At 37.1% G+C, this 15,095-nt stretch overlaps 1 protein-coding gene across 17 annotated transcripts in view; it reads right to left on the reverse strand.

Annotated features, from left to right (window-relative positions):
* ODF2L (outer dense fiber of sperm tails 2 like) overlaps nt 1–12,228 on the reverse strand; it is a 170,050-nt gene extending 157,822 nt beyond the window's left edge. For 7 of the 17 annotated variants that reach the window (XM_045036132.1, XM_045036130.1, XR_006584457.1 and 4 more), the window contains exons 1-6: nt 11,874–12,099; nt 3,872–4,004; nt 3,101–3,226; nt 1,332–1,391; nt 1,137–1,208; nt 280–396 (exon numbers count right to left, since the gene is read on the reverse strand). In XM_045036132.1, the coding sequence (XP_044892067.1) occupies nt 280–396; nt 1,137–1,208; nt 1,332–1,391; nt 3,101–3,226; nt 3,872–4,004; nt 11,874–12,052 (687 nt within the window). In that variant the 5' untranslated portion in view covers nt 12,053–12,099. Of the gene's footprint in view, nt 1–279; nt 397–1,136; nt 1,209–1,331; nt 1,392–3,100; nt 3,227–3,871; nt 4,005–5,580; nt 5,660–6,057; nt 6,221–10,027; nt 10,129–11,873 lie in introns of those variants that run through there. The other 10 variants (XM_045036133.1, XM_019837367.2, XM_045036127.1 and 7 more) reach the window with 9 other exon arrangements.
* Nucleotides 12,229–15,095: the final 2,867 nt, after the last annotated feature.

The following is a 15,095-nucleotide window of genomic DNA, read 5'->3' on the forward strand; positions in this document are numbered from 1 at the left end:
TAAATTAACTACATAATGGGAAAGATTTTTAAAGATATTCAAGCTCTAGAAATCCTTTCTAGACTGGTACTAAAGAGAGAGAGCATTTTTATATTGGGATTTGGAATCACATCTTTGGATGAGCCATAAATCTTAAGATTTGCCTCAAATATGTATTTCCCGTGGCAACACTTAGATTGAATTTTTCCAAAACCATCAAATTCCAGAACTAAGGAAAGGCTTTATAGTTGTTCATTAATTTTATCACTTAAACTATAAAAGTGAATGAATATTTATAACCTTTATATATTCTTTTAATTTATCATTCTCTGCTTCCTTTTTACGAATTTGGAGCTGTAGTCGTTCATGTACTACTTTTACTGATTGTGAAAAACGGTCTGCTTTCAAAGCATTTGCCTATAACAGAGAAAACAAACAAAAAAAAAAGTGTTACTTCTCAAAAATTTTTAACTTTATCCATACTTAGACATGATCTAAAAAGTTAATAAAAAGCAAAGTACCACTGTAAATTAACCCTGATCTCCCCCATTATAAATATATTTTATATAAACTATGGGGCGATTTAATCCTCCCTCCTTTTATTTAATGGTTCCTGATAATCTCCTTTTGAAAAGTCCTATCTATCCTACGTAAATTATCTCTAAAATGCTTCTACAGGGGCACCTGGGTGGCTCAGTTGGTTAAGCGTCCGACTCTTGATTTCGGCTCAGGTCATGACCTTATAGTTGTGAGATCAAGCCCCATATTGAGATCAAGCTTCACGTTGAGAGTTGAGAGTGGAGCTTCCTTCAGATTCTCTCTCTCTCAAAATAAACAAACATTTAAAACTAAATAAATAAAATGCTCCTACAAACACCAAAATTCCTCAGTTTATACTAAAATTGAAATACAATACAAATGTATGCATAGTTCCTAATATATAGTGATTTATGCCAATTTTTCTGACCTAAGTATCATAAAAATCTTTAAAAAAGAAACTGAAAAAGAAGATTATTTCATAAAAACTTGTAAAATATCCAAATAATCTAAAAACATTTCTGGGTCTTTTTTTGAGGATATGGGCGCCAGAATGGAAAGAGGGAAAAGAGGGAGTCAATATTAAGAAAAATGATGAATTAAGCTCAGAATCTGCTTACCTTTTCATTCTGAAACAAACAAGAAAGTTCTTGAATATAGGTCTCCTTTTCAAGTAGCTTCTTCTTAAGATTCTTCAGCAAATATAATGTAAGAGTTAGAAATATCACAATTTGGACAATGTTGACTAATTTTATAAATAAAGCAGCATATACATAAAAAATGTCAGAGTAGACACAAAGTGTAAAAAGACTTACAGTATTTTCATTTTCATTATCAGTTAGCTTCTCTAACATGCTGGATAAACTGTCCCCTACCTAAAAAAAAAAAAAAGATATTATAAATCAGTGCTCACAAACATATTTCTCTACATATAAAAGTACAAAGAAGAATAAGCATCACTAAAGAAATTAATATGGGCAACTTTTATGCACAGTTTAGATTTTTCAAAAGGTCATCAGATGGATTTTTGCCTGAGTGTTCCAAATCATTTTGTGTCCACAATTTATGAAATTAATTATATACCTAATTTCTAAATAACACCACAGACAGTACAAGCCAATGCATAAAAACCACAAAAATCTGGGGTGCCTGGGTGGTTCAGTCAGTTAAGTGTCCAACTTCAGCTCAGGCTATGATCTCACTGTTTGTGGGTTCAAGCCCCGTGTCAGGCTCTGTGCTGACAGCTCAGAGCCTGGAGCCTGCTTCGGATTCTGTGTCTCCCTCTCTCTCTCTGCCCCTCCCCTGCTCACACTCTCTCTCTCTCTCAAAGAAATAAACAGTTTTAAAAAAAAAATTTAAATAAACATTTTTTAAAAATCTTATATACAAAGACACTCATGGTGCTGTTTATAAATAGGTCAAAAAATATCAGCAAACTTAATTCTATCAAGAATTTTTTTTAAAGAATTACAGCACATCAGTAAAAGAATTCTAAGTAGCCATTTTAAATGAGAACATAGGAAAATGTTTGTTTATTTTAAGGGTCATATTCCTGCTTGAGAAGGTGAAAAAGCTATGAATTTCTTTCACCCAAAGGCATTTATGCCATGTACAAATAATGCAAAATTGTACACATACTTTCAGAGGGCTCATGGACTGCATAGAGCCCACTCTTGGACTCTGTAAAGGTACACAGTGGATTGCCTGGCATACAAATATTTTCATTTCTGTTGGGTATATACCACTTGTAAGTGAATGTTCACAGCAGTTTTATGCATCACAGCCAAAAAGCAGAAGCAACCCAAACGTCCATTAATTGAGAAATAGACAAACAAAAATGGTATAGCCATACAATGAAATATTATTCAGCAATAAAAAGGAAGCACTGACATGTGCTACAACATGGGTGAACCTTGAAGACTGTATTAAATGAAAGGCAGTTATGAACAACCACTTATTATAGGATTCTATTTATGTGAAATGTCCAGAATCAGTAAATTCACAAAAACAGAAAGTAGCTATTAGGGTAAGGAGGGGCTGGTGGGGGTGGGAGATAGACGTGGTGATGAAAACGCTCTCACAGTGTGGTGACTGCTACACAATTCTGTGAATACACTACAAATCACTGAATTGTACACTTTAAAAGGGTGAACTGTATGGTATGTGAATTATCTCTCAGCAAACTGTTACCCTCAAAAAATAAAAGAATATATAAACACAGTGGTACAAAGTAGCTTAAATTCTAAGAAGATTTTACTGTAATCAGCTGAAATGAAATATAACAAATGAAAAATTTTGAGATAGAAGATACAAGTATATTCTCTATAAAAACATGCTGCTTTCATGTAGAACAATTTGTGAAATACTAAGAGTCAGGGTTAATTTAATGATTGCCATTTCAAACAAAAATTCAGGAATTCTTTCCATTTCAAATATACCAAATTTGAAGTTTCAAATCCTAAAACAAGTATTTAGGATATAGGCCAATGAAAAGTATGCTCATAATTTAATTTCTACAGTTTCAGAAATAGTAAACCCATCAAGTGAGAAACAAATCTATTAAATTAGTGCTTAGGGTCCTTACTTGTTGGTATTCTGTCTTTCTAAGAAGATGTTCTAAAGCTTGTTTTACATGTTTAAAAGTGTCTAATTCTTTTGTTAATTTTTCCTTCTGTTTAGCAATCTTCAAATTGAATGCAAAAAGATTAGCCTGACAAAATATAAGAACCACATACACATTTTAAGATACAGTATTAAGACACTCTAAAATACAATGTTGCTATTATCAAATAATAGTTTTTTCTGGTAACAAAGTCATTTTGGCACATAGTAAATTTTGCCAAGTTTATTAATAGTAAATAGGATTGTATATCATACATTAAAGTAATGAAATCAAAATAGGGCTTAAGCCCTAAAGTATTTCAGGCATTTATTTTAATAAAACTAATAGAATACAGTCTTTTGTCTCTAATTCAAAATTTAGTACACTGAAATTAGAGAATACAGGTTTCTATTCCCTATAACACTATAGAAAACAGATCTATTCATCTCTCAGAATATTTTAGTTTACATTCACTCTTGGAGAAGTTGACTCTCTAGTTCAAATTCAGGTAAGTCAAGCACCAAGGTATACATTTTCTAGCTTAGCTTCTTATCAAGGGCATGCCTGAATTATCTTTGAAGGAAAGAATTGCAGTTAATGACACAGGAATAAAGAAGAATGATAAACCTGCAATTTTTTATATCAAATACCAGCATATGAGCATAACTACGTTAATAAGGGACCACAGGTAGTGCATTCTGAGTATTATGCTAGCTTTCCATTTTATAAGATGTTCACAAGTCAAGTACTCACATTTTCAAAACTAATCTCTTCAACGGTATCCTTAAATAATGGCAAAAATAATTCTACAGAACAGGTTGCCAATTCAGGTTCCTTAAATGTTGCTTCCAGTTCAGTCTTTTCATTTAGGATGTCCTGCTTTCCACTAGATGTGTACAAATAAAATTTAAGTTAAATCTGTCGCATATTTATGCAAATATAGCACAGCTTGACTAAATATTACAGTTCTACAAACTGCTCTCCAAAATGTAACAGTAAATTGTCACCGAAAACGTATGGAATTTTTTCTATACTCCCCTATTTTTCTATACCTAATATACACAGACAGTTTTTAAAACACTGAGATATGTGAAACACAAAACCACCAACAGCAATGTTTCACTGTGCTACTGATAATTATTGAACATCTCTTTTCTAGTTTATAAAATGACTTGCAAGAATGTGTATGCCTTTTTTACTTCCCTTCCTTCTCCCTACTCTAAACCCAAAAGATTTGCCTTACTCCCAAACTGTTTCTTTTAATTTACTGTTCAAACAAACAAACAAACAAACAAACAAAAAAAACTCCAAAGAATAAATAAGCTAACCAAATGAAACACAAAATAACTGAGCTCTCCAGATCTCAAAAATTCCTTCACACTTGACTTTATAATGAACACCATTCAAAACAAAACTGTTAACATTTGCTTTCTTGATTGCATAGGCATTACTGTGCATCACTGTAAGAAACGTTTCTTTGGTCACATTTTACACCCTGAAATCAGGATGCTTCTTGTAATCTTTGTTAGTCGAGAGGCAGTCCTGAGCAGTCTTTCCTGCACATGCCCAGAACTTACAGAATAGATGGCCAGTGATGGGATGCCATGCCACAGATGGGATGCACACTTTTTAACCCCTAAGAATGCAGGGTCATAGAAGGATTGAAGGAGCTGGTGAAGCAAGAATGCTTAGCAACATTCCAGAAGCAAGACTCCAATACAGGCTTGCTAGATAGCATAATTAAGAGCCCAACACCAATAAATTTTATTTCAGTTAAAGATGCTCCTAAGAAATGCCATATGACCAATACTCTCAATAGCAAGGAAAACTCTGAGTCAAAAAGTGACTCAGAAGAGTTGGATTTTGAGTATAAAAAAAAATTTTAAGAATACCATACATTTCATTTTTATATAAGCACAGTTACCTGAAGTAAAAAAAAAAAAAAAAAAAATCTAAGTTTGAAGGAGTTTTTTCAAGATCTATAAATAAAATTCCATGTGATAAGAAAACGTTGTGTCTTTCTTTAATAGGCAGCTTTTTTCTTTCTTTACAAAACATAACATAATGGCTCATCAACAACTGACGGCATCTTAGAGGCTACGTCAGAAAGCAGATTGCGTTCTTAAGCACTGGGCCTAAGAGGTTAGTTATAAATGACAATTGTCCATTATTAAAACCCATGGGCAGAAGAAAGTCAAGAATGGTTATATATGACCAAATATCATCGTTATTTAAAACAAGCTAAACTAGAGGTTGGATTATACTAGCAATAGTCACAATAATGGTGTTTTAAGACTGTCATTTTGGTGAGCAATGAATCATACAAATAAGTATATTCCCTGCTCTAAAGAAGATAGCAAAATATGACAGGTATTTGTTATATGGCAATGTTCCAAATGACAGTGAATTGATACTCATCAACTACACTTCCAATGTTCTACAGTATTTATACTTTCATTTACCTTAGCTATAATAATTCTCAATAGGTAAGGTTTTCATTTTCATTTGCTTTCATCAAGATTCCAAAAAAGCAGCCAAATTCTGCCAAATGAGTACATTTGTGATGAGGTTAAATAAATACATGAATTGCTAGATTTGAAGAAGATACTCTTGGAAGAACGCTGTATTTGATTCAAATAATTTACCCTACAGACAAAACATGAAACCCTGAAATCAGAAAATTAGACATCCCCTGCTAGCATGGAGAATACCAGCTGACGGGCACCTGGGTGGCTCAGTTAAGTGTCCGACTTTGGCTCAGGTCATTATCTCACGGTCCGTGAGTTCGAGCCCCACGTTGGGCTCTGTGCTGACGGCTCAGGGCCTGGAGCCTGTTCCAATTCTGTGTCTCCCTCTCTCTCTCTGCCCCTCCCCTGCTTGCGCTCTCTCTCAAAAATAAACAAACCTTAAAAAAATTTAAAAGAAAAAAAAAAGAATACCAGCTGAGATGACTTTCACTGGCAGGCTGCAATAAACGTTCATTCTCTGGGGTACTTTTAAAATGAGAACATAGTTTTTCTGAATGACTTCCATCAATTGCAGATTTCTCCATAAATTTGGTAAATGGATTTATAAGTGGCGTCCACAACAACTTCTTATAAGCTGAAAGTTATGAAATATTTTAGTCATTAAACTTATCATTTCAGTAGACTCTTTTTTCTGTCATTACCCTGTAAAATAAAAATCCTAAACAAGTATAAAGAGTAATATTTCACAGACAAAATAGAAATTATAACTGCTACTCATTGTGATACTAATTCAAAAAGTATCAAAATTGCATTGCACAACCATTCAACAATTGCCAGTCCCCACACACATTTTCCAAAAGGCCTGTTATTTTCTACATAACAAGAATGTAGAAATTTTTATTAATCTATTTCTTGAGTATTATAATATTTTAATTCAGTCAAACTAGAAAACAAATATAAAAACTATGGTTAACTCTGGTCCTCAGTTTCATTGTATCTACCCAATAGGAAATGTAGCTCATTTATGCCTAGAATAGCAGAAATTTAATATACTTTTAAAGTATTTGGCAACAACAGCCACAAGGAAGATTAAGTTATTCTTTTGAAAGTAGATCTTTCAAAATTAAATTTATTCCTATCTCCCAGCTCAATCTAGGATATTCTTTAGCAATAATAGATGACAATACTTCTAAGTTTTACTAAACAACTGTTTTCACTCAAACTTAGAGATGTCATTTTTAAAAAATTTTTAAGTTTATTTATTTATTTTGAGAGAGAGAGAGAACAAGTGGAGGAGGGGCAGGGAGAAAGAGAGGGAGAGACACAATCCCAAGTAGGCTCTGTGCTGTCAGTGCAGAGCCCAATATGGGGCTCAATCTCATAAACCCTCAGATCATAACCTGAGCCAAAATCAAGAGTTGGACCCTTAACCAACTGACCCACCCAAGCACCCCAGATGTCATGTTTTTAAATACGAATACTCATGAATATCTTCAGAACTGTTCCATTTTAAGTAATGTTAGTGCTTTAGCAATCATTAAAGCTGTGTTTTCATAACTCCATTATATGATCATGTGTCTCCCTGACTTCATCTGTCTCCCTGATCATGTGACTCCCTGACTTAAATCAAATGTTATATTTAAGATTTTCTGCATGTTTTCAGAAATATGTTACCTCTTTGTAATTTATTTTTATAAATCTGCATTATACAATACATATGTTCAAGAAATTTCAATACTTTGGGTAGATGTGAAGAAATTATAGGTTGAAAATTACTCATAATAAAAAAAAAAAGAAAATTACTCATAATATTTCCAAATTACAGACACTTCTAAAGTGTTTGTAAAAATGTATCTTACTTTTGTCTGAAGTTTCTATTTATCACCGAGACAAATATTTAGGATATAGGCCAATGAAAAGCATGCTCGTATTTTTGAAATACCAGCAACTCATGTACGAGTAGAACTGCTAACTAACCTACCGATAGTCCCAGATGATCTACTTAAATGCTGCGAACGTGAAACATCTGTTAGTAGGCATAATGATATTGTGAGCTATCTGAAGTCTAGAAGAATTTAAAAATATAAGATACACAAAATCAAATGAAAAGCCAAACCTAACAGTGAAGAAGACTATGATCTGGATAAGGCACTGCAATCAGTAGTACTATCATGTACTGAGTTGTTTGGTTCCAATAGCTACCCCACTCACAGAGGAACTGGTCTTTACTTTCAGCCATTCGCTTGTTTAGAATTTGTCTCTCTGCACATTGGCAGCTCAAGAAAGAATACCTTATTTATATTTGAATCCTCAGCACCTGCAAGCCTTATAACAGCAAAGCAATAATTGAAGGAGAGAAGACTCAAGGTTTAGAGCAGTTAATGTGATGAATCAAGACAGTTGCTTTTTAGTTATTCACCTCACTGATCCATCTTTTTAGGGATCATTAAAAGAAAAATGTTTCCTATATTTGGAATAAAAGTTCAAAAATTAATGTAAGAGGATTAGGGGTCTTCAATTTGTAGACATATTTTAAAAGATTCAGTTTGGCATCAGTATTTTAAAAGTAAGTTCTCACTTGGCTTTGTGGGTTGTTGGCAGCTACTTATACAATTTTTCTAAAGTTTTATCATAAGATGAAATCATACAACATTTTTCTGCTTCACCTATTAAAAAAAAGTAACCATGTCTTACCTTAAAGAATAAACAAAGTTAACACATTGTAAAAAAAGAGATTTTAGAATGACTTTTAGCCCAACATTAAAAAAAAATGTTACCTTCATTACTGATTCTTCAAAACATAAAGAACTGTGTAAGTCTCAGACATTTCCATAGAAATGATCAACAATGATATTCTTACAACATAGAAGTATTTTCTAGGATAAAAATTGTTCAAAGGTTCCAAGGCATTCCGCTATTTTTGTGTTGTGACAGTATTATAATAACCAAAACCACATGAGTGCCGAAAAACAATGTAATAATTTTCTTTAGCATAGAAAGTCCCACCTTTATAAAAAGTGCTATCATTTTAGTGGACCAAACGTATTCTTGTATGGAAAAGCAGATGTTTCACAAGAAAATGCTTTCAATTACACGGAATGTACTGCCAAATGACAAATACATTATACTTCTGTACAACTTGGTGGTGAGACAAAGACATACTCTGCACACATATTTAATAATCAAAGCCCCAAAGATTACCAATTTAAATATATTTTAATGTTTAAAGAATTGAATTTCCTATACAAGGATGACTTTACCAGCCCCCTCTCAAAAGGGCATGTACTTAAAGCTTTTTCCAGGCGTGGTCATGGTTTATGCTGACCCAGCTACACTCACTAAACTATGTTCCATTTTGGCCAACAACCAGCATTTGAGGAATGGCTGTTCAGGGACTGTAATGCTGGCCACGGTCAGAGAAAAGAAAGATCCCAGTTCATGACCTTCCTTAGCACCTAGATTGCTCTAAGTAAGCAAACCAGCTGCAGACAAATATGTGTTTAAAACTATCTCTCTGGAGAAAAGCGGAAGAATCTCACAGATTTGAATTTGTTTTGCCAAACATTAATTCTTGGAAAACCAGCTCCCATTGGCCTCAAACAAAAGCACACAGCTCCTATTGAAAAATTCACTGAAACAGTCAGCAAAGAACACAAAGTAGATATAGGAATGCTGCTCGTTTCTCTCACCATCTCTACACACTAGTCAAAGTTCACTAGAGAAGAAATTGTAGAGTCCCGCAGAACAAATGTGAGTGTGGCAAAAAGGAAGAGAAAAGGCATTCTAGGTAGAAGGTGAAGTACACGCAAGAGGAAGGAATCATGAGGGGACATGATTTGTAAGCACGAGTGACAAAGGATGAGACTGGACACACTGACAGTGGTCACTGTATGCCAAGCTCAAGAGCTCGAATTTTTTCCTAAGCGTTAAGACAGACCATGAAACCATTTTAAGCAGGGTAATAACAGACCAGAAGTACCTCTTTAAAAGGTAAATCCAGTGGTATTTTGGAGAATGGACTAGGTATATGGAGGGGGAGAAACGTAGAAGCAATGAAACTGGTTACTAGGGTCTCAGAGAGATGAAATTCCAACATTCATTTCCTAGAAAAAATTTTGAAGAAATCAAAAGTTGTTTCCACTGGTGATAAGAACATGAAAAACAATGAAGGAATTAGAATTAGAATAGCAAGAGATCAGCACAGACCAAATATAACACCTCATTTACCCACAACCATCTGAATGGATTGTTCCACATATCCGTTCCAGAAAATGACAGCTTATCCCTTTAAATACCACAATTAACCTACTATTTAAAGAAAATCTTCTGGAAGTATTACTTCTTTTTCAAACAGAGTACAAGTAGCCTAAATACAAGTTAACCACTCCTTAATGACTCAGAGGCGGCATGTTAAAATGAAAGAATACTGGGCCAGACTCACCCGTTCTTAGTCTTGGGAGACACCCGACATGGACACCTCTTAGCCACAGTGAGCATTAGTTTTCTCTTCTACAAAATGAGAATAACCTTTGCCAGCCAAAGCTGTGGGGAAGTTTGAACAGATGAAGTAACACTTACAGGTGGGGGTTTTGTTTGTTTGAATGTTTTTTTAAATGTAGGGTCCCTTTGGCTCACTATTGTGGCTGCTTTTCCCACCAGGTCTTCTTTTTAAATTTTTTTCATCTTGGGGAGCCTGGGTGGCTCAGTCGGTTAAACGTCCGACTTCAGCTCAGGTCATGATCTCACAGTTCGTGGGCTCGAGCCCCACATCGGGCTCTGTTCTGACAGCTCGGAGCCTGGAGCCTGTTTCAGATTCTGTGTCTCCCTCTCTCTCTGCCCCTACCCTGTTCATGCTCTGTCTCTGTCTCAAAAATAAAAAATAAACAGTAAAAAAAAAAAAAAAAAAATTTTTTTGAAATAAATTTTTTTCATCTTAAAAAAAATCATCCTGAGTCAATCACCATTCCTTAAATCACTTGTAGGCCTGAGTTATCTGTATATAACCAACTTTTCAAAATAATTCAAGATCTATTCTTTACAGAATCATTACAACTCTTGAAGGTAGTCATAATTTGAGTACTACTAAACCAGATCCCAAGGAGGAACAATGGACTTGCAAAAGAACTGAGCCCAGGGGGTAAATGTTGTATCAACCTCATTGTTGTGCTCAGTTCCTTGGGTCTCATTCATTTGTACAATATAAACAAAGCCATTTTCTCATACCTTTGGGGTTTTGGTGATACAAAAACTATATTATTTATACACATAAACTGTGAAAGTAGAAGAAAAAGAGAAGCAGAAAATGGTCCCTAGCTGTTAAAGAATTACAAACATGAACATGACATGCTTATTGTAAGCGTAAGGAAATCAAACTAATTTTAAGACAGGTTTTCTGCGATTTGTTCCTTTAACTAAGTGGTGTTTAAAAGGACTCCAAGAACCTCATTCATTCCAAAACACCTGAAGCCTTACTATGAGTGATAGGGAAACTTTGTCTGCGAAATAGACTTTATCCCAAATACCAGCCCCACTGTGGCTATGGTTTTCTCAATCAACAGCAAGCACTCCTTACTGACTATACTCAAAACCTGGCATTGGTTTAATCTCCTTTATTACAACCACTCCAAAGTGATTATTATTACCCTCATTTTCCAGATAAGGAAACTGAACCTAGGAACGTTAAGTGGTCGGTCCCCAAGGCCACACATTTTAAGGGGTTTCCTAAGGAGTCTGGAAACCTAGAAGGAACCTGGAGGACTTAATTTCCGAGGCTTCCTGGAGTATTCTTCACTTAGGTGCCCCAGGGCCTACTACAGTCTGGTATATTACATAGTGGTCGCTTAAAAGCCAGCCAAAAGAGTAAGAGAGCCGGCCGGGTATGGGCTTAGTTCTGGATAAAACCATCGACTAAAACTTGCCCCTCTGTCCCAAGGATCACACCCTCCCTAGGAGTACGAGCCTCGCTGCCTTTTTCCCAGCCCAGGCAGTCAAGCCTGGGGCAAGTGGCAGGTATGGGCAGAAAGGAGCTAAAGTCTAGCGAGAGACTTTCACTTCTGGGACCCACCACAGCCCCGGCCACCAGAACCCCGAAGGGTGCCCGCGGTAACTACAAAGAAGCGGTCCAAGCCCAAGCTTCCCCCTCCCCAAAGCGTGCCTACGCCCCCACCCTTGCGTCAGCACGCCCCCGTGACGTCAGCCCGCCGCCGCTCCGCCATGGAAGGAAGGGGTCCGAAGGAGCTGGCAAGATGAAGCTCAGGGAACGTTAGTGGAAATCACGGCCAGCGTACCTGTGCTCTCCAGCCCTGGGTCGGCTAGGAGAGAGCGGGACGCAGGGGGAAGTGCAGTAGGTGAAAGCTAGAAAAGAAGTCGAAGGACGCGAGGTGGCAAGCAGGCGAATTCCTAGAACCGCTTGCGTGGAAGAGTGCCCATCCAGGTGCAACTGGACGAAAACGGAGCTAGTAACCATCAAGTAGCTTCTCTGGCAACGGCTGCCCCGCCCCTTCCGCCGAGCCGCAGCCGGCGCAGCCAATTGGCTGAGCTCGGGAAAGCAAGCGCCGGCGTCTGTTGCTATTGGTGGGAGTGAGGGAGGGGGGCTGGGGAGAGGCGCTTTGTCATTCAGTTGCTGCCCTGGGTCAGATTTTCCCGCTCACCGCCCAAACCTTTTGTTTTACGAAAAGGCAGCACTTGTGTGTAGTTAACAAAAATCTTAACTGAGTTCAATCTAGAAAGGGAAATAAGGCCGACTGGTTCCGAATTTTTCTGACACTCGGCCTGGAAGTGCTCTGCTTTTGCTTTTTAAAGAGATTTGAAGAAGCCAAAGCAACCGCGACTATAAGAAACTTAGTTTTAGGGGCGCCTGGGTGGCGCAGTCGGTTAAGCGTCCGACTTCAGCCAGGTCACGATCTCGCGGCCCGGGAGTTCGAGCCCCGCGTCGGGCTCTGGGCTGATGGCTCAGAGCCTGGAACCTGTTTCCGATTCTGTGTCTCCCTCTCTCTCTGCCCCTCCCCCGTTCATGCTCTGTCTCTCTCTGTCGCAAAAATAAATAAACGTTGAAAAAAAAAAATTAAAAAAAAAAAAGAAACTTAGTTTTAAATTAAATATATGGTACTGCCATTTAGCTGAGATCCTAACCCAGGGCTCTTTTATTCTCCTGTTAAATGTGGGAGCCGGACCGTGATCTCCAAGGCGCCTTTCAGATCTCCGATCTCTGACCTACAGCCAACTGGTATGATTTATAAACTCCTGAAGAAGCAAGGCGAGATTTAAAATGAAAAGTAAAAACTCTCCACCTCAACTTAATGCTCATGTTAAGAATTACACACCATCGGGGCGCCTGGGTGGCGCAGTCGGTTGAGCGTCCGACTTCAGCCAGGTCACGATCTCGCGGTCTGTGAGTTTGAGCCCCCCGTCAGGCTCTGGGCTGATGGCTCAGAGCCTGGAGCCTGTTTCCGATTCTGTGTCTCCCTCTCTCTCTGCCCCTCCCCCGTTCATGCTCTGTCTCTCTCTGTCCCAAAAATAAATAAACGTTGAAAAAAAATTAAAAAAAAAAAAAAAGAATTACACACCATCATATGAAGTACACAAATAGAGCAACTATCAACTGAGCAATTTAACCATGACAAGGCATACCTCGTTACTGGTTTTACTGAAGAATCTTTTCCATTGATGATTCCAGCAAAGCTTTTTTTCCCCCAGTGCTGAACGTCCAGCAAAAAGTTAATGATAGTTAAAAGTTCATAACTGTTCCATATGTGCAAATGCTAAAAAGCACTGAGGACTGGATCCATCTCTTACTGATGGGTCATGATCTCTGTCAAGTCATCTACTCTAGTCTGGGCCAGTTTCCCATTCTTTAAAAAAAAGGAGGTAGTTGGACATGTGGAATTGGGGCAAGGAACGTAATTTTGAGGGTCTTTCCAGCACTTACCTAGGATTCTAGCTAACCTTGCTAGCCTGTCATAATAAGAAAAATAATTGTACACAGAAGTTAGACTTCTTTTATTAAAAATACTTATTTTAGGGGCGCCTGGGTGGCGCAGTTGGTTAAGCGTCAGACTTCAGCCAGGTCACGATCTCGCGGTCCGTGAGTTCGAGCCCCGAGTCAGGCTCTGGGCTGATGGCTCAGAGCCTGGAGCCTGTTTCCGATTCTGTGTCTCCCTCTCTCTCTGCCCCTCCCCCGTTCATGCTCTGTCTCTCTCTGTACCCCCCCCAAAAATAAACGTTGAAAAAAAATACTTATTTTAATTAAATTGCATTGGTATTAGACGTGACCACCTTTATTAGCCATTCAAAGGGAGAAACATTCACAAAAATCTCAAGATGATTACATTAGACTCAAATTGACTATTTTAACCAAACTGTCCAGGTAAATATGGTATCCTTCATACTCTAAATCTAATCTGTTCTAATCTTTGAAATCTGTTGGATAGTGAATTTTGGGGTAGAAAGATCCCTTATTTTATATAATTTAAACGGAAAAAAAATTTCATTCCAGCGCAACCTAATTTCCCCAAATATCATTAAATACCGACTACCTATGAAATAATCCATCAAGGATTTTTTCATAATTTAAAGTAGAGGCCAGCATATTTTCTCTGTAAAAGGCCACGTAGTAAATATTTTAGGTTTTGTGAATTATACAATCTCTGTCATACTTTACTCTGCCAATGATGCATAAAATGACATCCCCAATGACAATTGGGGATATATAAATACATGGTTTCTCTGTGTTGCAGTAAAACTTTATTTACAAAAATAGATACCAGGATAGATTTGGCCCAAAGGACATTGTGTTCAGACCTCTAATATAAAGCATTTAAAACATCAAGTATGTCATAAACATTAAACTCATTAGTGTGTGCAGGATGCGACAATGCAATATTGGAGAAGTAATTTTGTTTTCCTTCCTCTTGGGAAGAAATATATAACGTAAAAATAGCAAACAGTGAAATATTAAAGACACTTGATAAATACAAATAAAACTTAGCAAAATAAAAAAGCCATTTAAAAACAGTTTGGTTGTGTAATAAATTATTTTCATAGGGTTTATCCTCCACTCTGAATCGCATTCTTTCCAACATGTTTTGGTTTTCTTTTGCTGTTTTAATGAACTTAGTGGCTTAAAATAACAACCATGTGGCAACAGCTGGTGTCTCTCATCCAGTTGCAACCAGACTGCTGCTGAGGCTGGAATATCCAAGATTATTTATGTTTGGTGACTTGGTGGGTTCAATTGGGAGGCTAAGGCCTCTTGTATTGTATCCCTGTGGCTCTGCATGTGGCCAACTTGAGCTTTTATTCATGGCAGGTGCATCCCAAGAGTGAGTGTCCTAGGCAACAAAGGAAGAAACTGCAGATCTAAGGCCACACAAGTTACACAGAACCACTTCTGCTGCAGTTTTCTATCTAAAATATATCAGAGAACCAGCCAAAATACAAGGGAAAGAGTAAAAGATTCTGCCTCTTTTAGGACAGTGTCAAAGTCACATCAATGGAAAGAATTTACTACA

Source organism: Felis catus, chromosome C1 (genome assembly GCF_018350175.1).
Source record: "Felis catus isolate Fca126 chromosome C1, F.catus_Fca126_mat1.0, whole genome shotgun sequence".
Lineage (NCBI taxonomy): Eukaryota > Metazoa > Chordata > Mammalia > Carnivora > Felidae > Felis > Felis catus.